At 39.0% G+C, this 27,231-nt stretch overlaps 1 protein-coding gene across 5 annotated transcripts in view; it reads left to right on the top strand.

Annotated features, from left to right (window-relative positions):
- The window catches only part of KLHDC4 (kelch domain containing 4), a 107,073-nt gene that overhangs the window by 61,790 nt on the left and 18,052 nt on the right, over positions 1 to 27,231 (top strand). For 4 of the 5 annotated variants that reach the window (XM_077133247.1, XM_077133249.1, XM_077133248.1 and 1 more), the window contains 2 exons: positions 11,882 to 11,974; positions 13,519 to 13,678. In XM_077133247.1, coding sequence (XP_076989362.1) covers positions 11,882 to 11,974; positions 13,519 to 13,678 — 253 coding nt within the window. Of the gene's footprint in view, positions 1 to 11,148; positions 11,570 to 11,881; positions 11,975 to 13,518; positions 13,679 to 27,231 lie in introns of those variants that run through there. The other variant, XM_077133253.1, reaches the window with a different exon arrangement.

Genomic DNA, 27,231 nt, shown 5'->3' with positions numbered 1-27,231 from the left:
TCTGTAGGGTGAACCTCAAGATTGAGGGCCCAACCTACTAAATTGGTTGACCCACTGCTTGTAAGAATATCAGAAATTCCCCAGACTGGGAAGTTTAATATTTCCTCCTTTCTCCCCAGCCCTCCAAGGGGACTTTGCAAATACTTATTTATTCACTGCCCAGATTACTCTGGGATATATCGGGGAATCACACTAACCTGTACAAACCAACAGGAATTCATGCCCCATTCAAGATTCCATGTAATTATGGTGTTTGAATAAACTGACCATATAAGCTAAATTAGGTAAACCCAAGATATAAATTTTACACCAAATAAACATTTCTCCCTTTGGTCTCACACAGAAGTTGTGGTTTTAAAATATGGACCATGTTATCCTTTACCCTGTTTTCTGATTTACCTTAGTCCCCATCCAGATCAGCTTCATTCTTATCTTTAGTTGAAGTGTGATCACTTTTTAAGCAGTTGCTGTATGAAGTAATGCTGACTTTCATAGCTTCGGAGCTCTGACCCTCAGTCTCAGGTGATACATAAATACCTGAGGTTTCAGGGAATGACCAAGTTATTTGCAAATAGCTCAGTATCTCAGAATTTAGAAATAACAGTTCCAACTCCTGAGTATATGTGACTGCTGTAAGAGCTTAAAATCTAGGACCCTTTACAATAAGCCCCAAGCTGATAACCCATGCTCTTGACTTCTGTTCTCCGAGTTTGTGTATTATAGTTAGTGCATATGAACGAGGCATAATAATATTTTTCTTTATGTTTCTGATATTTCATTCAATGACTGTCCTCAAGGTTGATTCACCTAATTGCATGCATCACAACCTCATTCCTTCTTGGTCGGTAGTATGTTGTGTGTGTACATCACAGTTACCCCGTCTATCCCTCAGTTGTTGTACCCTTAGGCCACCTCCATTCATTGTGAATTGTGAACACTGCCACCATAGAGACCAGTGTGTGCAAATGTCCATTCATGTCCCCACTCTCAGTTACTCCAGGTACGTATCTACAATGGGATTGCGGAATCATATGGCAACCCTACTCCTAGCCTCCTGTGGAACCACCACACTGCCCTCCAAGGGGCTACACTTCTCACCTTCCCTACCAATAGTAAATAGGTACATCTTTTTCTCCACGTTTTCTCTAGCAGCTGTTTCTCTCTATTCACTTTTAAATGGTTTTATTCACACATCATACAATCCAGCCTAAATAAATAGCCATGCCTTCGCCGCCAGAATCTGTATGAAGGCGTTTCCTTTTCTTCCACAAAGAATCCATACTCCTCTCCTGTGCCCCCCCCCCCGGACATTTGGCTTTTTCATAACGCCTTTGTTACTTTTAGTGGAAGCATATTACCGTGTTACTGTTGACTATAGACCCTAGCTTGCATTAGTTGTATTTTTTCCTGTACACCATCCCATTTTTAACACCTTGCAACATTGACACTTCATTTGTTCTCCCTCATACAAAACTGTTTTTATAGTTGTACATTTAATCACCATCATTGTCCACTCTAGGCATTCTGTCTCAGTCTTTCTTTATCCTCTATCTTTCCTTCTGCTGTCATACATGCCCCCAGTCCGTCTCCCTCAACCACAGTCACACTCGGCTTCATGCAGTGCGCTTATATTATTGTGCTACCATCAGATAGTATTGTTCTTTTCATTTCTGAATGTCCTGTTGCACATTCTGTATTCCTTCAGCACTAAATACCCAACTCTTTCCTCTTTCTATCTTCTGATAAACCTGTGTTAACTTTCTTTCTTTTTTTTATTAATTAAAAAAATTAACTAACACAACATTTAGAAATCATTCCATTCTACATATACAATCAGTAATTCTTAATATCATCACATAGATGCATATTCATCATTTCTTAGTACATTTGCATCATTTCAGAAGAAATAGAAAGACAACAGAAAAAGAAATAAAACGATAATAGAAAAAAATAAAAAATAAAATAAAATAAAAAAACTATACCTCAGATGCAACTTCATTCAGTGTTTTAACATAATTACATTACAATTAGGTATTATTGTGCTGTCCATTTTTGAGTTTTTGTATCCAGTCCTGTTGCACTGTCTGTATCCCTTCAGCTCCAATTACCCATTATCTTACCCTATTTCTATCTCCTGATGGTCTCTGTTACCAATGACATATTCCAAGATTATTCTCTAATGTCGGTTCACAACAGTGGGACCGTACAGTATTTGCCCTTTAGTTTTTGGCTAGTCTCTCTCAGCATAATGTTCTCAAGGTTCATCCATGTTATTACATGCTTCATAAGTTTATCCTGTCTTAAAGCTGCATAATATTCCATCGTGTGTATATACCACAGTTTGTTTAGCCACTCGTCTGTTGATGGACATTTTGGCTGTTTCCATCTCTTTGCAATTGTGAATAATGCTGCTATAAACATTGGTGTGCAAATGTCCGTTTGTGTCTTTGCCCTTAAGTCCTCTGAATAGATACCTAGCAATGGTATTTCTGGGTTGTATGGCAATGCTATATTCATCTTTTTGAGGAATCGCCAAACTGCCTTCCACAGTGGTTGCACGATTTGACATTCCCACCAACAGTGGATAAGTGTGCCTCTTTCTCCACATCCTTTCCAGCACTTGTCATTTTCTGTTTTGTTGATAATGGCCATTCTGGTGGGTGTGAAATGATATCTCATTGTGTTTTTGATTTGCATTTCTCTAATGGCCAGGGACATTGAGCATCTCTTCATGTGCCTCTTGGCCATTTGTATTTCCTCTTCTGATAGGTGTCTGTTCAAGTCTTTTTCCCATTTTGTAATTGGATTGGCTGTCTTTTTGTTGTTGAGTTGAACAATCTCTTTATAAATTCTGGATACTAGACCTTTATCTGATATGTCGTTTCCAAATATTGTCTCCCATTGCGTAGGCTGTCTTTCTACTTTCTTGATGAAGTTCTTTGATGCGCAAAAGTGTTTAATTTTGAGGAGCTCCCATTTATTTCTTTCTTTCTTCAGTGCTCTTGCTTTAGGTTTAAGGTCCATAAAACCGCTTCCAATTGTAAGATTCATAAGATATCTCCCTACATTTTCCTCTAACTGTTTTATGGTCTTAGACCTAATGTTTAGATCTTTGATCCATTTTGAGTTAACTTTTGTATAGGGTGTGAGATACGGGTCCTCTTTCATTCTTTTGCATATGGATATCCGGTTCTCTGGGCACCATTTATTGAAGAGACTGTTCTGTCCCAGGTGAGTTGGCTTGACTGCCTTTTCAAAGATCAAATGTCCATAGATGAGAGGGTCTATATCTGAGCACTCTATTTGATTCCATTGGTCGATATATCTATCTTTATCCAGTACCATGCTGTTTTTTTTTTTTATAGTTTTTTTTATTAATTAAAAAAAGAATTAACAAAACAATTAGAAATCATTCCATTCTACATGTACACTCAGTAATTCTTAATAACATCACATAGTTGCATATTCATCATTTCTTAGTACATTTGCATCGATTTAGAAAAAGAAATAAAAAGACAACAGAATAAGAATTAAAACATTAATAGAAAGAAAAAAAAAAAACCCTATACCTCACATGCAGCTTCATTCAGTGTTTTAACATAATTGCATTACAATTGGGTAGTATTGTGCTGTCCATTTCTGAGTTTTTATATCCAGTCCCGTTGTACAGTCTGTCTCCCTTCAGCTCCAATTACCCCTTCTCTCTCTCTTTTTTTTTTAATTAACAGAAAAAAAGAAATTAACCCAACATTTAGAAATCATACCATTCTATATATGCAATCAGTAATTCTTAACATCATCACATAGATGCATGATCATCGATTCTTAGTACATTTGCATCGGTTTAGAAGAACTAGCAACATAACCGAAAAAGATATAGAATGTTAATATAGCGACAAAAATAAAAGTAATAATAGTAAAGTCAAAACAAAACAAAACAAAACAAAACAAAAACCAATAGCTCAGATGCAGCTTCATTCAGTGTTTTAACAAGATTACTTTACAATTAAGTATTACTGTGCTGTCCATTTTTGAGTTTTTGTATGTAGTCCTGTTGCACAGTCTGTATCCCTTCAACTCCAATTGCCCATTATCTTACCCTGTTTCTACCTCCTGCTGGACTCTGTTACCAATGACATATTCCAAGTTTATTCTCGAATGTTTGTTCACATCAGTGGGACCATACAGTATTTGTCCTTTAGTTTTTGGCTAGACTCACTCGGCATAATGTTCTCTAGGTCCATCCATGTTATTACATGCTTCGTAAGTTTATCCTGTCTTAAAGCTGCATAGTATTCCATCGTATGTATATACCACAGTTTGTTTAGCCACTCTTCTGTTGATGGAGATTTCGGCTGTTTCCATCTCTTTGCAATTGTAAATAACACTGCTATAAACATTGGTGTGCAAATGTCCGTTTGTGTCTTTGCCCTTAAGTCCTTTGAGTAGATTCCCAGCAATGGTATTGCTGGGTCATATGGCAATTCTATATTCAGCTTTTTGAGGAACCGCCAAACTGCCTTCCACAGTGGTTGCACCTTTTGACATTCCCACCAACAGTGGATAAGTGTGCCTCTTTCTCCGCATCCTCTCCAGCACTTGTCATTTTCTGTTTTGTTGATAATGGCCATTCTGGTGGGTGTGAGATGATACCTTATTGTGGTTTTGATTTGCATTTCTCTAATGGCCAGGGACATTGAGCATCTCTTCATGTGCCTTTTGGCCATTTGTATTTCCTCTTCTGATAGGTGTCTGTTCAAGTCTTTTTCCCATTTTGTAATTGGGTTGGCTGTCTTTTTGTTGTTAAGTTGAACAATCTCTTTATAAATTCTGGATACTAGACCTTTATCTGATATGTCATTTCCAAATATTGTCTCCCATTGTGTAGGCTGTCTTTCTACTTTCTTGATGAAGTTCTTTGATGCACAAAAGTGTTTAATTTTGAGGAGCTCCCATTTATTTATTTCCTTCTTCAGTGTTCTTGCTTTAGGTTTAAGGTCCATAAAACCTCCTCCAGTTGTAAGATCCATAAGATATCTCCCAACATTTTCCTCTAACTGTTTTATGGTCTTAGACCTAATGTTTAGATCTTTGATCCATTTTGAGTTAACTTTTGTATAGGGTGTGAGAGATGGGTCTTCTTTCATTCTTTTGCATATGGATATCCAGTTCTCTAGGCACCATTTATTGAAGAGACTGTTCTGTCCCAGGTGAGTTGGCTTGACTGCCTTATCAAAGATCAAATGTCCATAGATGAGAGGGTCTATATCTGAGCACTCTATTCGATTCCATTGGTCGATATATCTATGTTTATGCCAATACCATGCTGTTTTGACCACTGTGGCTTCATAATATGCCTTAAAGTCCGGCATCGCTAGACCTCCAGCTTCGTTTTTTTTCCTCAAGATGTTTTTAGCAATTCAGGGCACCCTGCCCTTCCAGATAAATTTGCTTATTGGTTTTTCTATTTCTGAAAAATAAGTTGTTGGGATTTTGATTGGTATTGCATTGAATCTGTAAATCAATTTAGGTAGGATTGACATCTTAACTATATTTAGTCTTCCAATCCATGAACACGGTATGCCCTTCCATCTATTTAGGTCTTCTGTGATTTCTTTTAACAGTTTTTTGTAGTTTTCTTTATATAGGTTTTTTGTCTCTTTAGTTAAATTTATTCCTAGGTATTTTATTCTTTTAGTTGCAATTGTAAATGGGATTCGTTTCTTGATTTCCCCCTCAGCTTGTTCATTACTAGTGTATAGAAATGCTACAGATTTTTGAATGTTGATCTTGTAACCTGCTACTTTGCTGTATTCCTTTATTAGCTCTAGTAGTTTTGTTGTGGATTTTTCCGGGTTTTCGACGTATAGTATCATATCGTCTGCAGACAGTGATAGTTTTACTTCTTCCTTTCCAATTTTGATGCCTTGTATTTCTTTTTCTTGTCTAATTGCTCTGGATAGAACCTCCAACACAATGTTGAATAATAGTGGTGATAGTGGACATCCTTGTCTTGTTCCTGATCTTAGGGGGAAAGTTTTCAATTTTTCCCCATTGAGGATGATATTAGCTGTGGGTTTTTCATATATTCCCTCTATCATTTTAAGGAAGTTCCTATCTTTTGAAGTGTTTTCAACAGGAAAGGATGTTGAATGTTTTCAGATGCCTTCTCTGCATCAATTGAGATGATCATGTGATTTTTCTGCTTTGATTTGTTGATATGGTGTATTACATTAATTGATTTTCTTATGTTGAACCATCCTTGCATACCTGGGATGAATCCTACTTGGTCATGATGTATAATTCTTTTAATGTGTTGTTGGATACGATTTGCTAGAATTTTATTGAGGATTTTTGCATCTATATTCATTAGAGAGATTGGTCTGTAGTTTTCTTTTTTTGTAATATCTTTGCCTGGTTTTGGTATGAGGGTGATGTTGGCTTCATAGAATGAATTAGGTAGTTTTCCCTCCGCTTCGATTTTTTTGAAGAGTTTGAGGAGAATTGGTACTAATTCTTTCTGGAACGTTTGGTAGAATTCACATGTGAAGCCATCTGGTCCTGGACTTTTCTTTTTAGGAAGCTTTTGAATGACTGATTCAATTTCTTTACTTGTGATTGGTTTGTTGAGGTCATCTATGTCTTCTTGAGTCAAAGTTGGTTGTTCATGTCTTTCCAGGAACCCGTCCATTTCATCTAAATTGTTGTATTTATTAGCGCAAAGTTGTTCATAGTATCCTGTTATTACCTCCTTTATTTCTGTGAGGTCAGTAGTTATGTCTCCTCTTCCATTTCTGATCTTATTTATTTGCATCCTCTCTCTTCTTCTTTTTGTCAATCTTGATAAGGGCCCATCAATCTTATTCATTTTCTCATAGAACCAACTTCTGGTCTTATTGATTTTCTCTATTGTTTTCATGTTTTCAATTTCATTTATTTCTGCTCTGATCTTTGTTATTTCTTTCCTTTTGCTTGCTTTGGGATTAATTTGCTGTTCTTTCTCCAGTTCTTCCAAGTGAACAGTTAATTCCTGCATTTTTGCCTTTTCTTCTTTTCTGATATAGGCATTTAGGGCAATAAATTTCCCTCTTAGCACTGCCTTTGCTGCATCCCATAAGTTTTGATATGTTGTGTTTTCATTTTCATTTGTCTCGAGGTATTTACTAATTTCTCTTGCAATTTCTTCTTTGACCCACTCGTTGTTTAAGAGTGTGTTGTTGAGCCTCCACGTATTTGTGAATTTTCTGGCATTCTGCCTATTATTGATTTCCAACTTCATTCCTTTATGATCCGAGAAAGTGTTGTGTATGATTTCAATCTTTTTAAATTTGTTAAGACTTGCTTTGTGACCCAGCATATGGTCTGTCTTTGAGAATGATCCATGAGCACTTGAGAAAAAGGTGTATCCTGCTGTTGTGGGATTTAATGTCCTATAAATGTCTGTTAAGTCTAGCTCCTTTATAGTAATATTCAGATTCTCTATTTCTTTATTGATCCTCTGTCTAGATGTTCTGTCCATTGATGAGAGTGGGGAATTGAAGTCTCCAACTATTATGGTATTTGTGTCTATTTCCTTTTTCAGTGTTTGCGGTGTATTCCTCACGTATTTTGGAGCATTCTGGTTCGGTGCGTAAATATTTATGATTGTTATGTCTTCTTGTTTAATTGTTCCTTTTATTAGTAGATAATGTCCTTCTTTGTCTCTTTTAACTGTTTTACATTTGAAGTCTAACTTGTTGGATATTAGTATAGCCACTCCTGCTATTTTCTGGTTGTTATTTGCATGAAATATCTTTTCTCAACCTTTCACTTTCAACCTATGTTTATCTTTGGATCTAAGATGTGTTTCCTGTAGACAGCATATAGAAGGATCCTGTTTTTTAATCCATTCTGCCATTCTATGTCTTTTGATTGGGGAATTCAGTCCATTAACATTTAGTGTTATTATTGTTTGGATAATATTTTCCTCTACCATTTTGCCTTTTGTATTATATATATCATATCTGACTTTCCTTCTTTCTACACTCTTCTCCATACTTCTCTCTTCTGTCTTTTCGTATCTGTCTCTAGTGCTCCCTTTAGTATTTCTTGCAGAGCTGGTCTCTTCGTCACAAATTCTCTCAGTGACTTTTTGTCTGAGAATGTTTTAATTTCTCCCTCATTTTTGAAGGACAATTTTGCTGGATATAGGAGTCTTGGTTGGCAGTTTTTCTCTTTTAGTAATTTAAATATATCATCCCACTGTCTTCTAGCCTCCATGGTTTCTGCTGAGATCTCTACACAGTCTTATTGGGTTTCCCTTGTATGTGATGGATTGTTTTTCTCTTGCTGCTTTCAAGATCCTCTCTTTCTCTTTGACCTCTGACATTCTAACTAGTAAGTGTCTTGGAGAACGCCTATTTGGGTCTAATCTCTTTGGGGTGCGCTGCACTTCTTGGATCTGTAATTTTAGGTCTTTCATAAGAGTTGGGAAATTTTCAGTGAAAATTTCTTCCATTAGTTTTTCTCCTCCTTTTCCCTTCTCTTCTCCTTCTGGGACACCCACAACACGTATATTTGTGCGGTTCATATTGTCCTTGAGTTCCCTGATACCCTGTTCAAATTTTTCCATTCTTTTCCCGATAGTTTCTGTTTCTTTTTGGAATTCAGATGTTCCATCCTCCAAATCACTAATTCTATCTTCTGTCTCTTTGAATCTATCATTGTAGGTATCCATTGTTTTTTCTATCTTTTCTACTTTGTCCTTCACTTCCATAAGTTCTGTGATTTGTTTTTTCAGTTTTTCTATTTCTTCTTTATGTTCAGCCCATGTCTTCTTCATGTCCTCCCTCAATTTATCGATTTCGTTTTTGAAGAGGTTTTCCATTTCTGTTCGTATATTCAGCATTAGTTGTCTCAGCTCCTGTATCTCATTTGAACTATTGGTTTGTTCCTTTGACTGGGCCATATTTTCAATTATTTGAGCGTGATCTGTTATCTTCTGTTGGCGTCTGCGCATTTAGACAGATTTCCCTGGGTATTGGATCCAAAAGTTAGGAAGATTTTTCTGTGAAATCTCTGGGTTCTGTTTTTCTTATCCTTCCCAGTAGGTGGCGCTCGTGGCACACGTTTGTCTGCGGGTCCCACCAGTAAAAGGTGCTGTGGGACCTTTAACTTTGGAAAACTCTCGCTGTCCGGGAGGTTCGCTAGCCGAAGCGGCTTGGAAGAGTTCTAGCCGGCCCGGGGACCGAATGCAGGGAGCGTTGCTGGCCGCCGCCACCCGGGAAAGCGCCCGTCCGAATTTCCTAGTCTGCCCGGGCGACAAGCGTGGCGGGAGGGCGCCAGCGGCAGCGGCCCGCCCGGGAGAGTGCACGTTCCCGGGGAGTCACGGGTTTGGAAGGGGCCTCCCCCGCCTGTCACCGTTCTCCGCGGCCTGGGGATTTCCGATCCAATTCTCTCAGTTGGTCCGGGGGGCCACGCGTGGTGTGGCCACCAGCCGCCGCGGTTTCAGGGGACCGCCTCTCCAATTCTCCCAGCCGGCCCGGGAAGGAGGAAGGGAGTTACTCCAGCCCGGGAAGGGGAAAGGGAGCGCCACCCGCGCGCCTCAGCGATCTCACCCAAGCGGCTTCTCTCAGCCAGCCAGCTTTTCCAGGATGGGGTACGCTGTCTTTTTTATCTCTGTTGTGGCTTTGGGCGCTGTTCTGTATCGTTTCTACTCCCCTAGTAGCTGTCCTGGAGAAGAAACTAAGATCCGCGCGTCTTACTAAGCCGCCATCTTCCCAGTACCGTGCTGTTTTGACCACTGTGGCTTCATAATATGTTTTAAAGTCTTAACTTTAATTCTTAAAGTTCACTCATTAGTGTTAGTTCATATTAGTGAGATCATACAATATTTGTCCTTTTGTTTCTGGCCATTTTCACTCAGTATAATGTCCTCAAGGTTTATCCATGTTGTTGCATGCTTCATTACTTTATTTTGTCTTACAGCTGTATAATATTCCATCATGTGTATATTCCACAGTTTGTTTAGACACTCATCTGTTGATGAACATTTGGGCTGTTTCTATTTCTTGGCAATTGTAGATAATGCTGCTATAAACACCAATGTGTAGATGTCCATTTGTGTCGTCTTCAGTTTCTCTGTATATATACCTACTAATGGGATTCCTGGATCGTATGGCAATTCTATATACTTAGCTTCTAGAGAAACCGCCAAACTGTCTTCTGGAACAGGTGCACCATTTTACATTCCCTCAGCAGTAGATCAATTTCCCTCTTTCTCCAGCACTTGTTTTTTTTTTGTGTTTTGATAATGGCCACTCTAGTGGGTGTGAGGTGATACCTCATTCTGGTTTTGATTTGCATTTCCCTAATAGCCAGAGAAGTTGAGTATCTTTTCGTGTGTCTTTTAGCCATTTGTATTTCTTCTTCTGAAAAGTGTCTGTTCATGTCTTTTGCCCATTTTTAAATTAGGTTGTTTGTCTTTTTGTTATTGAGTTGTAGAATCTCTTTATATATTCTGGATAGTAACCCCTTGTCTGATGCATGGTTTCTGAACATTGTCGCCCATTGCATAACCTGCCTTTTTACTTTACAAAATTCTTCGATGCACAAAAGTTTAATTTTGAGGAGATCCTATATTTATTATTTATTTTTTTCATTGCTCATACTTAGGTGTGAGGTCTAGGAAACCACCTCCTATCACAAGCTTTATAAGATAATTCCCTGCATTTTCTTCTAAGGTTTTATTGCTTTAACTCTAATGTTTAGGTCTTTGATCTATTTTCAGTTAAATTTTGTATAGAATGTGAGATATAGGTCCCCTTTCTTTCTTTTGCATATGGATTTCCTGTTCTCCAGACACCATTTATTGAGGCTACTCTGTCCCAGTTGTGTTGGCTTGACTGCCTTATCAAAGATCAATTGTCCATAGATGAGAGGGTTTATTTCTGAATACCCAATTCGATTCCATTGCTCAGTATATCTGCTTTTATGCCAGTATTCGGCTGGTGAGCCCCTCCTGTGGAGTTCATCCAGACCCTCCATCGGAATTGTTGGCTTCACAGCCTTCCCTGTGGACTTTGGACTCTGTGTTCCCATGGTCAGATGAGACACTTTTATAAATTTTATATTTGTGAATGTTCCATGTTGATTCTGTTTCTATAGAGAATCCTAACTAATACAAATGTCTTTTATTTTTCTTGCCTAATTGCTCTGGCTGGAACTTATAGTACAGTGTTAAATAACAGTGGTGACATCCTTGTCTGATTCATGATCTTTGGGGGAAAGCGTGAAACTAGTTGCTACAGCGAGGCACTGTGGAAACACAGGTTCAGGGCAGAACAACTTTTAGCAGATGATCTCTTCACTAATTGCACAGCATAAAGAGTCCAGAAGAGCAACTAATTTCTTTGTTACTTACACAGCACAATGAGTTCAGAAGACCAGGGGAAGACATCCTATCATGGCCTGTCTCCCTGGGTGGCCAAAACACTCTGAGTCAGAGTTGATGAAGGGCAGCTCTGCATGCACCACTTTGAATCAGAGAAGACCAACCCATGTCTGAGTGTGGGTTTTTATCTATTTCGGGGTAAGGGCTCTGCTCTTGTGAACTCCTGATAAGCACCTGGGGCTGCATGTTCCCAGTTTGTGGGTTTTATATGTGGCTGGGCCTTTTTATTCCACTTCATATCTCCCCCAGCTACAGAAAGGCACAGTAGGAAAGTAGGTGGGGTCAGTGGAAGGCTGGGGAAATGACCACTTAGACATCCCCAGAGAAGGAAGGGGGCATGAGAGGGCTGGGCAGTGGCTTCTTCACAGGTGCTTGTGACTTCCCTAACAGAAAGCTTTCAGTCTCCCACCACTGAGTATGGTATTTTCCCTAATTGTGTTTTTATTTCAGATCGACAGGGGGGCCTTCCAGTCGGAGTGGACATCGGATGGTAACCTGGAAGAGACAATTAATTCTTTTTGGTGGTTTCCATGAGAGTACAAGGTTGGTACTAGTACTAGAAGAATCTTTCCTGTAGCATTAAGGGAATAGACTTTTTATGGGAAGAACCATTCTGAGTACACCTGAAATTGCCTCCCACCCTCTAAAACCAGGGCCCAGGCTAGGCGACCTGCGTCCGTTTCAGAAGAGCCCCATATTTCCACACTTGGCTCAGTGCTCTGCTGCCACCATCTTGAAATTCTTAGTAGTCGTTGCACAAGGGACCACAGGTTTTATTTTTCCCTGGGCCCCCACAGCTGTGTAAGTGGTCATCTCTAAAACTGGGTTCTCAAGCTTTAGCCCAGTTCAGAGTCATCTAGAGGGCTCATTAAATCCCTGACCGCAGTGTTCCATCCCTTTGGGTTTCCAACCCAGTCTGCCTGGGGTGGGACCTGGGAATTTCATGTCTAACATATTCCCAGGGGATACTGCTGGTGCTAGCCAGGGGTCCACTGAGAAATGCTCATGTGAAATAGTTGAAGCTCCCCTGCCATGGGGAACAGTAAGGAGCCCATATTCCACCTGAGGCCATAGGAGGCTCTAGTTCTCCTTGGTTTCCTCTTTGTGCTCATGTAAGCACCAACATTCCCAGGGCAGATAGTGGATTCTCTCATTGTTCTTGGCCTGGTATCTATCTCTACGGTGTTTTTTTAGCATTCTTCATTCAGTCCAGGAAAAGCAGACCTAAGGGAGACAGGTTGTTACTGTCCCTGTTGTCATACAGTCCATGCCATGTAAGAACCCCTGGGCAAAGGCCAGCTGTAAAGGGCTTTTTATCCGACCACACATGATGACAAAGGAATTAGATGCCTGTTCTCTCTGTGTGTGTCTTCCCTAGGACTTAAGTTCTTTTCCTTTACTCCTAAGCCTTATTTTAAAAAAATAACTTTGCAGTCAGTTTAATTGTGGTGCTGCTATTCTGCCTGCAGAGTGCTCTTCCCCACCCATTTGCCTCTGATCCCAGTTCCACTTCATCCCTGGAGCCGTGATGCTCGGCGGGTGCTGCTGCCTCCAGGAAGCCCAGGCCAGGCCCCCTGCGCCATTGCTTGCATTTGGTGTCGCCGGCCTTGTGTCTTGTGCCCTCTAGCTTCTTGGGTGTGCGCCCTCCCTCCTCGCTTTGCAGGTTTTTGTGGCCCGACTCTTCTTTCTCTGCTCCAGCTCAGCCCCGGGTTTCTTAACATGTCTTGCCAAGCTGTGACTATCTCCATTTTGATTATTCAGTTATGTCTATAATTCACAGTTGCTCTTAAAATTATACACTCAGGAGCCTAAGGGGTAATCATTTGCAGGATTGTGATTTTGTAAACCACATAAAAAATTATGGTATTACTTTCAGCTCAAAAGGATTTCACATCGAGATTAATGACCATGCTTCTGTGAGCTGGCATTATTTCTAACTTTCAAATGCAGACTCACACATACTTACAGTCCTTTCGTATGAATTACAAATAACCTAGTGCAAAAGGTAGACAAATAATTTAAATTAGGTTCATGTTTTCAAGGTTCACCTTTTCATGTCTCTCCCTTTTGCTGATGTCGTTGACTAGAGACTACATTTATTATAATGACGTGTACACCTTCAGCCTGGACACACTTGGATGGACGAAGCTGTCCCCAGCAGGAACTGGGCCCTCCCCGCGATCGGGCTGCCTGCTGTGTGTCACCCCGCAGGGAGGCATCACCATCTACGGAGGCTACTCGAAACAGGTACAGCTCTGCTCTCTGTACACTCTCCACTTCCAGCCATAGTGAAACCTCTTTAATAGAAACAGTTCCTTTTATCAGATTCTGGGACCAAATTAGAACTGGGCAGAGAGAGAGAGTCAGGCTGCTCTTTTACATGCATCATAAAATTTGAAAGCCACATGCTGTTCTAATCCATGTTCGCTCAAAACCCTGCAGTGTGAACCATTTTTCCTTTCAGGGGTCTTTATCTCCAGGCCAGACACCGACTGCCACAGGGTGTTCCTTTTGTCTGGCTGCAGGGGATTCTAGTCCGCCACTAGTGCCGACCTGTCCCTCCTTGCTGCTGTCTCCCGGTGCCTGTGCACAGATGCTCTCCTCTTGGTCCTAGAGTGTGCCCCTATGAAAAGGCCTGAGGCCCATGTCCGCCGCCCCCAGGGAGGCCCTCCCACCCCACTTCCCTCTGCGTGTTTCTTGTTACCAGCTCGGAACTTCTTGTGCGTCTACAAAGTGTGAATTGATATCTTGATGTGGGGTATTCTTATGATTTTTTTTTTAAACTTTTTTTTAATTAATTAAAAAAGGTTAACAAACACAACATTTAGATATCATTCCATTCTACATATACAATCAGTAATTCCTAATATCATCACATAGTTGCATATTCATCATTTAGTACATTTGCATCGATTTAGAAAAAGAAATAAAAAGACAACAAAAAAAGAAATAAAATGGTAATACAGAAAAAAAAGACTATACATACCATACCCCTTACCCCTCGCTTTCATTTACCACTATTTCAAATTGAATTTATTTTAACATTTGTTCCCCCATTATTTATTTTTATTCCATATGTTCTATTCTTCTATTGATATAGTAGCTAAAAGGAGCATCAGACATAAGGTTTTCACATTCACAGAGTCTCATTGTGAAAGCTATATCATTGTTCAATCATCATCAAGAAACATGGCTACTGGAACACAGCACTACATTTTCAGGCAATTCCCTCCAGCCTCTCCCACTACATCTTGAACAACAAGGTGATATCTACTTAATGCATAATAATAACCTCCAGGATAAACTCTCGACTCTGTTTGGAATCTCTCAGCCATTGACACTTAGTTTCATTTCACTCTTCCCCCTTTGGTCGAGAAGTTTCTCTCAATCCCTTGATGTTAATTCTCAGCTCATTCTAGGGTTTTTCTCAGTCCCTTGATGCTGAGTCTCAGCTCATTCCAGGATCTCTGTCCTACGTTGCCAGGAAGGTCCACACCCCTGGGAGTCATGTCCCACGCAGAGAGGGGGAGGGTGGTGAGACTGCTCGTCATGTTGGTTGGAGAGAGGGGCCACATCTGAGCAACAAAAGAGGCTCTCTTGGGGGTGACTCTTTGGCCTAAATTTTAAGTAGACTTGACCTATCCTTTGTGGGGTTAAGTTTCATGTGAACAAACCCCAAGACTGGGGGCTCAGCCTATAGCTTTGATTGTCCACACTGTTTGTGAGAATATCAAGAATTCAGCTTGGGGAAGTTGAATTTCTCCCCACTCTCACCATTCCCCGAAGGGGGCTTGCAAATACTTTTCCAGTCACTGATCAAATCATTCTGGGATTCATCCAGAGATCACTCTGGACAAACCAACAAAATCTCATGTGCTACCTGAGATTCCAAGTACTTATGGTGTTCAATCAAACTATCTACATGAGTTATCTTAGGAAATGCTCTAGTCAAAATCTAAATTTTGTAACAAACATTTTTTGCTTTAGTCTCACACATAAGGTGACATTTTAAAGTATTAATTATCATCTATTTTCAGCACCCTGTAATAATGACATTCCTTTGTTCTTCCTCATGCCAAAACATTTTTAAAATTTGTACATTGTACATTTCACTATTATTATACACCCTAGGCATTCCTAGATTATACCATCTCAATCTTTAACATCTATCTTTCTTTCTGATTTCATTTGTGTCCCCAGCCCTCCACCCTCTATCATTCTCACATGCAGCTTCATTCAGTGTTTTAACATAATTATATTACAGTTAGGTAGTATTGTGCTGTCCATTTCTGAGTTTTTGTATCCAGTCCTGTTGCACAGTCTGTATCCCTTCAGCTCCAATTACCCACTGTCTTTCCCTATTTCTGTCTTCTGATGGTCTCTGTTACCAATGACATATTCCAAGTTTATTCACTAATGTCAGTTCATATCAGTGAGACCATACAGTATTTGTCCTTTAGTTTTTGGCTAGTCTATCTCAGCATAATGTTCTCAAGGTCCATCCATGTTATTACATGCTTCATAAATTTATCCTGTCTTAAAGCTGTATAATATTCCATCGTATGTATATACCACAGTTTGTTTAGCCACTCATCTGTTGATGGACATTTTGGCTGTTTCCATCTCTTTGCAATTGTAAATAATGCTGCTATAAACATTGGTGTGCAAATGTCCGTTTGTGTCTTTGCCCTTAAGTCCTCTGAGTAGATACCTAGCAATGGTATTGCTGGGTCATATGGCAATTGTATATTCAGCTTTTTGAGGAACCGCCAAACTGCCTTCCACAGTGGTTGCACCATTTGACATTCCCACCAACAGTGAATAAGTGTTCCTCTTTCTCCACATCCTCTCCAGCACTTGTCATTTTCTGTTTTGTTGATAATGGCCATTCTGGTGGGTGTGAAATGATATCTCATTGTGTTTTTGATTTGCATTTCTCTAATGGCCAGGGACATTGAGCATCTCTTCATGTGCCTTTTGGTCATTTGTATTTTCTCTTCTGAGAAGTGTCTGTTCAAGCCTTTTTCCCATTTTATAATTGGATTGGCTGTCTTTTTGTTGTTGAGTTGAACAATCTCTTTATAAATTCTGGATACTAGACCTTTATCTGATATGTCGTTTCCAAATATTGTCTCCCTTTGTGTAGGCTGTCTTTTACTTTCTTGATGAAGTTCCTTGATGCACGAAAGTGTTTAATTTTGAGGAGCTCCCATTTATTTATTTCTTTCTTCAGTGCTCTTGCTTTAGGTTTAAGGTCCATAAAACCTCCTCCAGTTGTAAGATTCATAAGATATCTCCCAACATTTTCCTCTAACTGTTTTATGGTCTTAGACCTAATGTTTAGATCTTTGATCCATTTTGAGTTAACTTTTGTATAGTGTGTGAGATACGGGTCCTCTTTCATTCTTTTGCATATAAGTATCCAGTTCTCTAGGCACCATTTATTGAAGAGACTGTTCTGTCCCAAATGAGTTGGCTTGACTGTGTTATCGAAGATCAAATGTCCATAGATGAGAGGGCCTATATCTGAACACTCTGTTCGATTCCATTGGTCAATATGCCAGTACCATGCTGTTTTGACCACTGTGGCTTCATAATATGCCTTAAAGTCAGGCAGCATAAGACCTCCAGCTTTGTTATTTTTCTTCAGGATACTTTTAGCAATTCGGGGCACCCTGCCCTTCCAGATAAATTTGCTTATTGGTTTTTCTATTTCTGAAAAGTAAGTTTCTGGGATCTTGATTTGTATTGCGTTGAATCTGTAAATCAATTTAGGTAGAATTGACATCTTAACTATATTTAGTCTTCCAATCCATGAACACGGTATGCCCTTCCATCTATTTAGGTCTTCTGTGATTTCTTTTAACAGTTTCTTGTAGTTTTCTTTGTATAGGTCTTTTGTCTCTTTAGTTAAATTTATTCCGAAGTATTTTATTCTTTTAGTTGCAATTATAAATGGAATTCGTTTCTTGATTTCCCCCTCAGCTTGTTCATTACTAGTGTATAGAAACACTACAGATTTTTGAATGTTGATCTTGTAACCTGCCACTTTGCTGTACTCGTTTATTAGCTCTAGTAGTTTTGCTGTGGATATTTCAGGGTTTTCGACATATAATATCATATCATCTGCAAACAGTGAGAGTTTTACTTCTTCCTTTCCAATTTTGATGCCTTGTATTTCTTTTTCTTGCCTAATTGCTCTGGCTAGAACTTCCAACACGATGTTGAATAACAGTGGTGATAGTGGACATCCTTGTCTTGTTCCTGATCTTAGGGGGAAAGTTTTCAGTTTTTCCCCATTGAGGACGATATTAGCTGTGGGTTTTTCATATATTCCCTTTATCATTTTAAGGAAGTTCCCTTGTATTCCTATCCTTTGAAGTGTTTTCAACAGGAAAGGATGTTGAATCTTGTCAGATGCCTTCTCTGTATCAATTGAGATGATCATGTGATTTTTCTGCTTTGATTTGTTGATATGGTGTATTACATTAATTGATTTTCTTATGTTGAACCATCCTTGCATACCTGGGATGAATCCTACTTGGTCATAATGTATAATTCTTTTAATGTGTTGCTGGATTTGATTTGCTAGAATTTTGTTGAGGATTTTTGCATCTATATTCATTAGAGAGATTGGTGTGTAGTTTTCTTTTTTTGTAATCTTTGCCTGGTTTTGGTATGAGGGTGATGTTGGCTTCATAGAATGAATTAGGTAGCTTTCCCTCCACTTCAATTTTTTTGAAGAGTTTGAGCAGGGTTGGTACTAATTCTTTCTGGAATGTTTGGTAGAATTCACATGTGAAGCCGTCTGGTCCTGGACTTTTCTTTTTGGGAAGGTTTTTAATGACTGATTCTATTTCTTTACTTGTGATTGGTTTGTTGAGGTCATCTATTTCTTCTTGAGTCAAAGTTGGTTGTTCATGTCTTTCCAGGAACCCGTCCATTTCATCTACATTGTTGTATTTATTAGCATAAAGTTGTTCATAGTATCCTGTTATTACCTCCTTTATTTCTGTGAGGTCAGTGGTTATGTCTCCTCTTCCATTTCTGATGTTATTTATTTGCGTCCTCTCTCTTCTTCTTTTTGTCAATCTTGCTAAGGGCCCATCAATTTTATTGATTTTCTCATAGAACCAACTTCTGGTCTTATTGATTTTCTCTATTGTTTTCATGTTCTCAATTTCATTTATTTCTGCTCTAATCTTTGTTATTTCTTTCCTTTTGCTTGCTTTGGTGTTAGTTTGCTGTTCTTTCTCCAGTTCTTCCAAGTGGATAGTTAATTCCCGAATTTTTGCCCTTTCTTCTTTTTTGTTATAGGCATTTAGGGCAATAAATTTCACTCTTAGTACTGCCTTTGCTGCATCCCATAAGTTTTGATATGTTGTGTTTTCATTTTCGTTTTCCTCGAGATATTTACTGATTTCTCTTGTAATTTCTTCCTTGACCCACTGGTTTTTTAAGAGTGTGTTGTTGAGCCTCCATGTATTTGTGAATTTTCTGGCACTCTGCCTAGTATTGATTTCCAACTTCATTCGTTTATGATCTGAGAAAGTGTTGTGTATGATTTCAATCTTTTTAAATTTGTTGAGACTTGCTTTGTAACCCAGCATATGGTCTATCTTTGAGAATGATCCATGAGCACTTGAGAAAAAGGTGTATCCTGCTGTTGTGGGGTGTAATGTCCTATAAATGTCTGTTAAGTCTAGCTCATTCATTGTAATATTCAAATTCTCTGTTTCTTTATTGATCCTCTGTCTAGATGTTCTGTACATAGATGAGAGTGGGGAATTGAAGACTCCAACCGTTATGGTAGATGTGTCTATTTCCCTTTTCAGTATTTGTAGTTAGCCTCATGTATTTTGGGGCTTCTGGTTCGGTGCATAAATATTTATGACTGTTATGTCTTCTTGTTGAATTGTTCCTTTATTAGTAGATAGTATCACGTCTCTTTTAACTGTTTTACATTTGAAGTCTAATTTGTTGGATATTAGTATAGCTACTCCTGCTCTTTTCTGGTTGTTATTTGCATGAAATATCTTCTCCCAACTTTTCACTTTCAATGTATGTTTATCTTTGGGTCTAAGATGTGTTTCCTGTAGACAGCATATAGAAGGATCCTGTTTTTTAATCCATTCTGCCAGCCTATGTCTTTTGATTGGGGGGTTCAATCCATTAACATTTAGTGTTATTACTGTTTGTGTAGTACTTTCCTCTACCATTTTGCCTTTTGTACTTTATATGTCATATCTAATTTTCTTTCTTTCTACACTCTTCTCCACACCTCTCTCTCCTGTCTTTTCGTATCTGTCTCTAGTGCTCCCTTTAGTATTTCTTGCAGAGCTGGTCTCTTGGTCACAAATTCTCTCAGTGACTTTTTTCTGAAAATGTTTTAATTTCTCCCTCATTTTTGAAGAACAGTTTTGCTGGATATAGAATTCTCAGTTGGCAGTTTTTCTCTTTTAGTAATTTAAATATATCATCCCACTATCTTCTCACCTGTATGGTTTCTGCTGAGAAATCTACACATAATCTTATTGGCCTTCCCCCTTGTATGTGATGGATTGCTTTTCTCTTGCTGCTTTCACGATCCTCTCTTTCTCTTTGACCTCTTACATTCTGATTAGTAAGTGTCTTGGAGAACGTCTGTTTGGATCTATTCTCTTTGGGGTACGCTGCACTTCTTGAATCTGTAATTTTAGGTCTTTCATAAGAGTTGGGAAATTTTGTGATAATTTCTTCCATTAGTTTTTCTCCTCCTTTTCCCTTCTCTTCTCCTTCCGGGACACCCACAACACATATATTTGTGTGCTTCATATTATCATTCAATTCCCTGAGTCCCTGCTCATATTTTTCCATTCTTTTCCCTATAGTTTCTGTTTCTTTTTGGATTTCAGATGTTCCATCCTCCAGTTCACTAATCCTAACCTCTGTCTCTTGAAACCTACCATTGTTTTTTTCATCTCTTCTACTGTATCTTTCATTCCCGTAAGTTCTGTGATTTGTTTTTTCAGACTTCCCATTTCTTCTTTTTGTTCATTCCTTGCCTTTTTCATATCCTACCTCAATTCATTGATTTGGTTTTTGATGAGGTTTTCCATTTCTGTTCGTATATTCTGAATTAGTTGTTTCAGCTCTTCTATCTCATATGAACTATTGGTTCGTTCCTTTGACTGGGCCATATCTTCAATTTTCCTGGTGTGATTTGTTATTTTTTGCTGGCGTCTGGACATTTAATTACCTTAATTCATTTATTCTGGAGATTGCATTCACTTATCTTACCTAGGGTTTTCTTGCTGGATGAGTTTGTTGTCTGTCTGTTCTTTGACCTTCAGTTCAGCTTTTTCTGGGCCTCTAGCTTAAGTTTTGTTTAACAGAGGGTAATTTTTCAGTTCTTGTTTTCTTGTTTCTTGTCCTGCTTGTAAGGTGCCTTTTCCCTCCCCACCCTTAGGAGGGTCTACATAGGTATTACAGACTCCAGCCGGGTTTTTCCGGGCTAAACTGGCCTCCTGTCATGGGGAAGGAGTCACCTGCCTCAGTTTTACCCGAGGGTGATACCCAGCAGGTTGAAAGATTTTCCTGTGCAGTCTCTGGGCTCTGTTTTTCTTATCCTGCCCAGTATGTGGCGCTTGTCTGTCTGTGGGTCCCACCAGCAAAAGGTGTTGTGGCTCCTTTAACTTTGGAAGGCTCTCCCTGCTGGGGGCATGGTGGAGACAGAGGAAAGGTTGTAGGTTGGTTTTAATGGCTTCAAATTGCCAAGCCCTGGGGTCTGAATTCCTTGAGAGAGGGATTCCACTTGAGTTGCGTTTCACCCCTCCCGTGGGGAAGGTTCAGGCGGGAGATAGCCCTGAAGCAGCCTGTTTCTGTGTATGCCTGGGGCCGTTGCAGCCTGTGTAATCCCGCTGCTGAATCTAGAGGCAGCCAAGCCTCCGTAGAAACAGCCACAGAAGGCTCCGTTTCGTCCCCTTTCCTCTTTTTCGGTTAGCCCAATAGGCGACCTCTGCCTTGACTAGTTTTGCCTGAGGTGGGGGCCTAATTTTAGTTGTCAGAATTTGTTTATTACTGCCACTATTGGTGTTTGGTTGGACTCAGTCTCTGTTACTGTTAGAGTCTCTTTCCTTTCCCTCCGGGAAGCTGCCTGTGGAGGAGGGGTGCCAGGCGCCAGCTGCCGTGGCTTGGGAAACTCACTGTTCCGGAGACTCGCAGCCGGTCCAGCTGGTCCAGACCGGGGTATCCTTTGTGTTCGGTTACTATCGTGGCTCCGGAGCTGTTCTGTACTGTTTCTGGTTATTTAGTAGTTGTTTTGGAGGTCGAACTAAAATGCGCACATTGCTAAGCCACCCTCTTAGCCCCACACCTCTTATGCTTTTTATTTCGAAAATTTTCAAACCTACAGCTAACCTGAAAGAATTTTAGAGGGAGCACTTGTACTCACCACATAGATTCTACCATTCATTTTTACTTATTCCAACTTTATTGTCTAGTCCTGTGGCTTTTAGTTATCTCCGTGTTCTCTCCCTAGTCCAGTTTTGTCCTTTGAGAAACATTTTTGCTATTAGCGTTTCACTGTGCTTGGTTTATCCCATATCTGTTCCTGTGTCTACACCTCTTCCACCTGTCAGTTGTCTCTTTTCTTATACTTCCTAGACAATTGCAGATACTTTCTCCTAAAAAAAAAAAAGATATCATTAGAGTTCAGTGCTCAAGTGTTTAGCTACAGACAGTGAAATGCACGTATTTCAGGTATATACCCACTGGTTTGAACAAATGCATGCACAGGTGTAATCCATAGTCCTAGTTTTTCTTCTACCCTTTCCCAGCTCAGCCCTATCCCCACCCTCTCCAGAGGCAAGTGCTATTCTGATTTTTCCCCATCATGTATTAGATTTGTTCATAACTTTCCCTGGTGTTTTCCCATTTTATAATTTGTTAGTTTCTACTTTTATCTTTATGACCTCCATCCTTCCACGTTCTTTTTCTTTTTAAGTTGAACCAGTTTTCGATCTTTTTTAATATAGATATTTCACTTTAAGAACTGCTTTAGTTGTATATCACAATTTTATCAATCAACTCAAGTTAATTTTTCATTTCTCTGTGGCATCTTCTTTGAGCTAAGGCTCATTTAAGAATATTGTTTAATTTTCAAACATTTGAGATTTTCCTAGAATCTTATTGTTCGTGACTTCTAATTTACTTAGTTTGTAGCTAGGGAGCGTACTGTTGGTGGGCTCAGTCCCTTTAAATGTGTTGATACTTGTTTTATGGCTCGGCTTGTGGTCTGTGTGGGTGTGCAGCCCTCTGCCCTTACGGGGAGATGTGCTCTGCAGTGGGTGGTGCAGTGTCCTGTGAAGGTTCCTCAGTCAGGGCTGTTGACGTTTTTCCTGTCTCCTGTCTGAATTCTTCCTCATGTTTTTCTCTAGTTGTTTTATCATTTTTTGAATGAAGGGTGCTCAAATCTCCAATGTAGATTTTGGAATTGTCTGTTTCTCCCTTTAATTCTGTCAGCTTTTGCTTTGTGTTTTTTTAAAGTTAAATTTTTAGGAGCATATGTTTGTCCCCTAATGAAGTTAGTCCTTTTGTCATTTTTCCTTGGTCGTGCTCTTTGTCTTGAATTCTGTTCATCTACTAATATGGCCACTCCAGCCACCTTTTTTGCATAGCTTATCATTTTTTACCCATATGCTTTCGTGCTATCTATGTCTTTATATTTAAAATGTATCTCTTGTAGAAAGTATATGGTTGGCCTTGTTTTTCTGTCTAGTCACATCTCCTTTTGACTGGAGAGTTAAGACATTAACTCTTTGTCATTGGTACGGTTGGATTGATATCTCTTGTTTCATTATTTGCTTTTTATTTGTTCCTTTGTTCTTGTTTGCCTTTCTTCTTTTGGATTATTTGAGTAGTTTTCCAAGTTCCATTTTTATTTATTTAGATTTTGCCTTTTTAGCTCTACCTTTTTGTATTGTTCTTGTAGTGATTGTTCTAGGGATTTCAGTATGCATCCTTAATTCTTCAGACTAGTTAGAGTTTCAGTGTTGTAATATCGTCAATGTAAGTCTTAGATAAAATATACAGACCCTGCAATTGTAGAAATATACTTAGCTCACTTGCCATCCTTCATACTGTGGTTTTCTTGCGAATTGCATCTACATATATTATCAATCCCACAAGGCAATATGATTAGATTTTCATGTCTTTTCTTTTCCACATTTTAAATTGAGGTACCTTATGTATATAACATAATATCAGATATATTTTAAAGAAACTCAAAAGGGAAATAATTATTTCACATTTATCCAGATAATTTACCATTTCTGATACTCTTTCCTTCCTGAAAATCTGATTTTCTCTCTAGTATCATTTCCTTTCCCATTTCCTGAAACGCAAAGCTTGTCAAGATGAATTGTCTTAGTTTTCTTTCGTCTTTGTTTTCATTATTCTTGAAGATGTTTTCATTGGCTTTAAATTCTGGGTCGACAGTTTTCTCTTCTTTGGCTCAGTGCTTTAGAGTGAATCCTTGCTTCCCTCTGGCCTGTATTTTCCCGAACGGAAAGTTAGCAGACAGCTGAACCGTTTTCCTCTCTGTGTAGCATGTCATTGTCCTTGGCTGCTATCATAGCTTTGGTTTTCAGCCGTTTGTGACATGCCTAGCTATAGGTTTCTTATCTGCAAGTCTTGGTGTTCAGTGAACTTTTTTTCAATGCAATTTTATTGAGATATATTCATATACCATATAACCAGCCAAGGTATACAATCAGTAGTTCTCAGTATCATCATATAATTGTGCAGTCATCACTACAATCAATTTTTGAATATTTTCATTACTCTAAAAAGAGAATAAAAGTAAAGAACACTCAAAACGTCCCATACCCCTTATTCCCCTTATTATTTATTTATTTGTTGTCTTTATTTTCTTACTCATCTTTCCATTTACTGGATAAAGGGAGTGTCAGTCATAAGGTTTTAGCAATCACATGGTCACACCCAGACAGCTATATAGTTATGCAATCATCTTCAGTAATCAAGTCTGGGATTGCAGCTCAACAATTTCAGGTATTTCCTTCTAGCTGTTCTAATACACTAAAAACTAATAAGAAATATCTCTATAATGCATAAGAATAACCTCCAGAATGATTTCTTGACTCTATTTGAAATTCCTCAGCTACTGAATTTTGTTTTGTTTCATTTATCTTCCCCCTTTTGGTCAAGAACGCTTTCTCAATCCCATGATGCCATGTCAGATTCATGCCTGGTCGTCATTTCCCACGTGAAAGAGAAAGCAGTGAATTTATGTGCAGGGGGGTATAGAGAGGCTGCATCTGGGCAACAAAAGAGATTCTCTGGGGGTGAGTCTTAGGCATAATTATTAGTAGGCTTAGCTTTTCTTTTGCAGAAATCGGTTTCATAGGAGCAAGCCCCAAGATCAAGGGCATGACCTATTAAATTGGTAGTCTCCAGTGTTTGTAAGAATATCAAGAATTTCCCAGGTGGGGAAGTTTAATATTTCCACATTTTTCCCCTCTAGGGGACACTGCTAATACTTTTTAAATTTTCTGCCCGAGTTAGTCTGTGATGTATCAGGGCATCACATTAACCTGTACAAATGAACCAAATCTCATTCCCTATTCAAGGTTCCGTGTAATTATGGTGTTCACATAAACCAAACAGGTTAAAGTTAGTGTGCTACAGAAAATACGAATTTTGTACCAAATTAAACATCTCTTCCTTTGGTCTCACAGAAATTGAAGTTTAATACTGTCAATATAATCCTTTACCCTTTAGTCTGATTAACCTCAGTCATAACCAGATTAGCTTTATTCATATCTCTAATTGAAACCTGATCTCAGTTGCTGTATGGGGTAATGCTGACTTCCATAGCTGCAGAACTCTAACTCTGTCAGATGTCACACAGATGCCCGAAGTTCCAGGGAATGATAGGTTATACACAAAGAGCTCCCCACCTCAGAATCTGAAAGTAACTCAGGAATAGATGTGACCATTTTAAGAGCTTAGAGTCTAGGAATCCTTAAAATGAGCTTTCCCTTGATAACCTATGCTCTCTAATTCAGTTCTCAAGAGTTTGCACATTATAGTTAGTCCATATTAGTAAGGCATTTGTCTTTTCATTTCTGTCTTATTTCACTCAACGTACTGTCCTCAAGGTTCATTCACCTAGTTCATAACTTCATTCCTTCTTGCAGCTGCTCAGTATTGCATTGTGTGTACAGTTTACCCTTCCGTTTCATCAGTCAGTGTACTCCTAGGTCTTCTCTACCCATTGCACATTGTGAACACTGCTGCCATAAGCACCCGTGTATAAATGCCCATTTATGTCCCTGCTTTCAGTTCGTCAGTGTACCCCTAGGCCTCCTCTACCCATGGCACATTGTGAACACTGATAAGCACCGGTGTGTAAATGTACATTTATGTCCCTGCTTTCAGTTCTTCCAAGTATATACCTAATAACATATTGTAAATCTGGACGTAGAAAAATATATTTAATAACAGGGTTGCAGGATTATATGGCAGCCCTATACTTAGCCTCCTGTGGAACCACCCCACTGCCTCCACAGGCTTGCACCATTCTGTTTCCCTGCTAACATTGAGTAGGCACATCTCGCTCTCTCTCACCACATTTTCTCCGGCAACTTGTATCTTTCCTTTTATTTTTAAGCAGTTTTATTCACACAGTGTGCAATTGATCCTAAGTAAACAATCAGTGGTTCCTGGTATAATCACATAGTTATCTATTTACCACCACATTCTATGAAGACTTTTCGTTTCTTCTGCAAAGAAGGAAGAAGAGGAAAAAAAATAATAATAAAAGATAAAATAAAAAGGAGAAACACCACCACCAAGAATCTCATAACCATCCCTTATATCCCCCCTTTAATTGTCCTTTAGCTTTGGCATGTTGCCTTTGCTACCTTTAATGGAAGCATGTTACAGTGTTACTGTTAACTGTAAATCCTAGTTTGCATTGATTGTATTTTTTCCATATGCCTCCCCGTTTTCAAAACTTTGCAGTGTTGACACTTGTGTTCTTCCTCATTTAAAAACATTCTTATATGTGAACATTTAATCACCATCATTGTCCAGTCTAGGCATTGCTAAGTTATATGGTCCCAGTCTTTCTCCTTTATCTTTCCTTCTGGTGTAATATATGCCTCAAGCCCTCTTCTTCAGCCTTACTCACACTCACCTTTGTACCATGTACTTACAGTATTGTGCTACCATCTGAGAGCATTGTGCTGCCCATTTCTGGATCTTTACAATCAGCCCTGATGAACATTCTGTACTCTTTCAGCATCAAATGCCAGATCTCTGCTCTCTCCTGATAACCTGTGTTCTCAACTTTAACTCTCAAAGTTTGCTCATTGTTGGTTCATATTAGTGAGACCATATAGTATTTGTCCTTTTGTTTTTGACTACTTTCACTCGGCATAATGTCCTCAAGGTTAATCCATGTAGTTGCATGTGTCATGACTTTATTCTGTCTTATAGCTGTGTAATGGTCCATCATATATATGTACCACGGCTTGTTTATCCGCTTGTCCATTGATGGACATTTGGGTGTTTTCCATCTCTTGGCAGTCATAAATAATGCTGCTATAAACTTCAGTTTACAAATATCTGTTTGTTACCTTGCCTTCATTTCCTCCGAATATATCCTAGTAATAGGATTGCTGGATTATATGGCAATTATTAATTAGCTTCCTTAGGAATTGCCAGACTGTCTTCCAGAACATTTGCACCATTTTACATTCCCACCAACAGTGAATAAGTGAATTTTGTCAAATTCC

The sequence above is a fragment of the Tamandua tetradactyla genome, chromosome 16 (assembly GCF_023851605.1).
Source record: "Tamandua tetradactyla isolate mTamTet1 chromosome 16, mTamTet1.pri, whole genome shotgun sequence".
NCBI lineage: Eukaryota > Metazoa > Chordata > Mammalia > Pilosa > Myrmecophagidae > Tamandua > Tamandua tetradactyla.
Note: the sequence above shows the minus strand (reverse complement) of the source record. Positions and strands in the feature narration are given on the sequence as shown.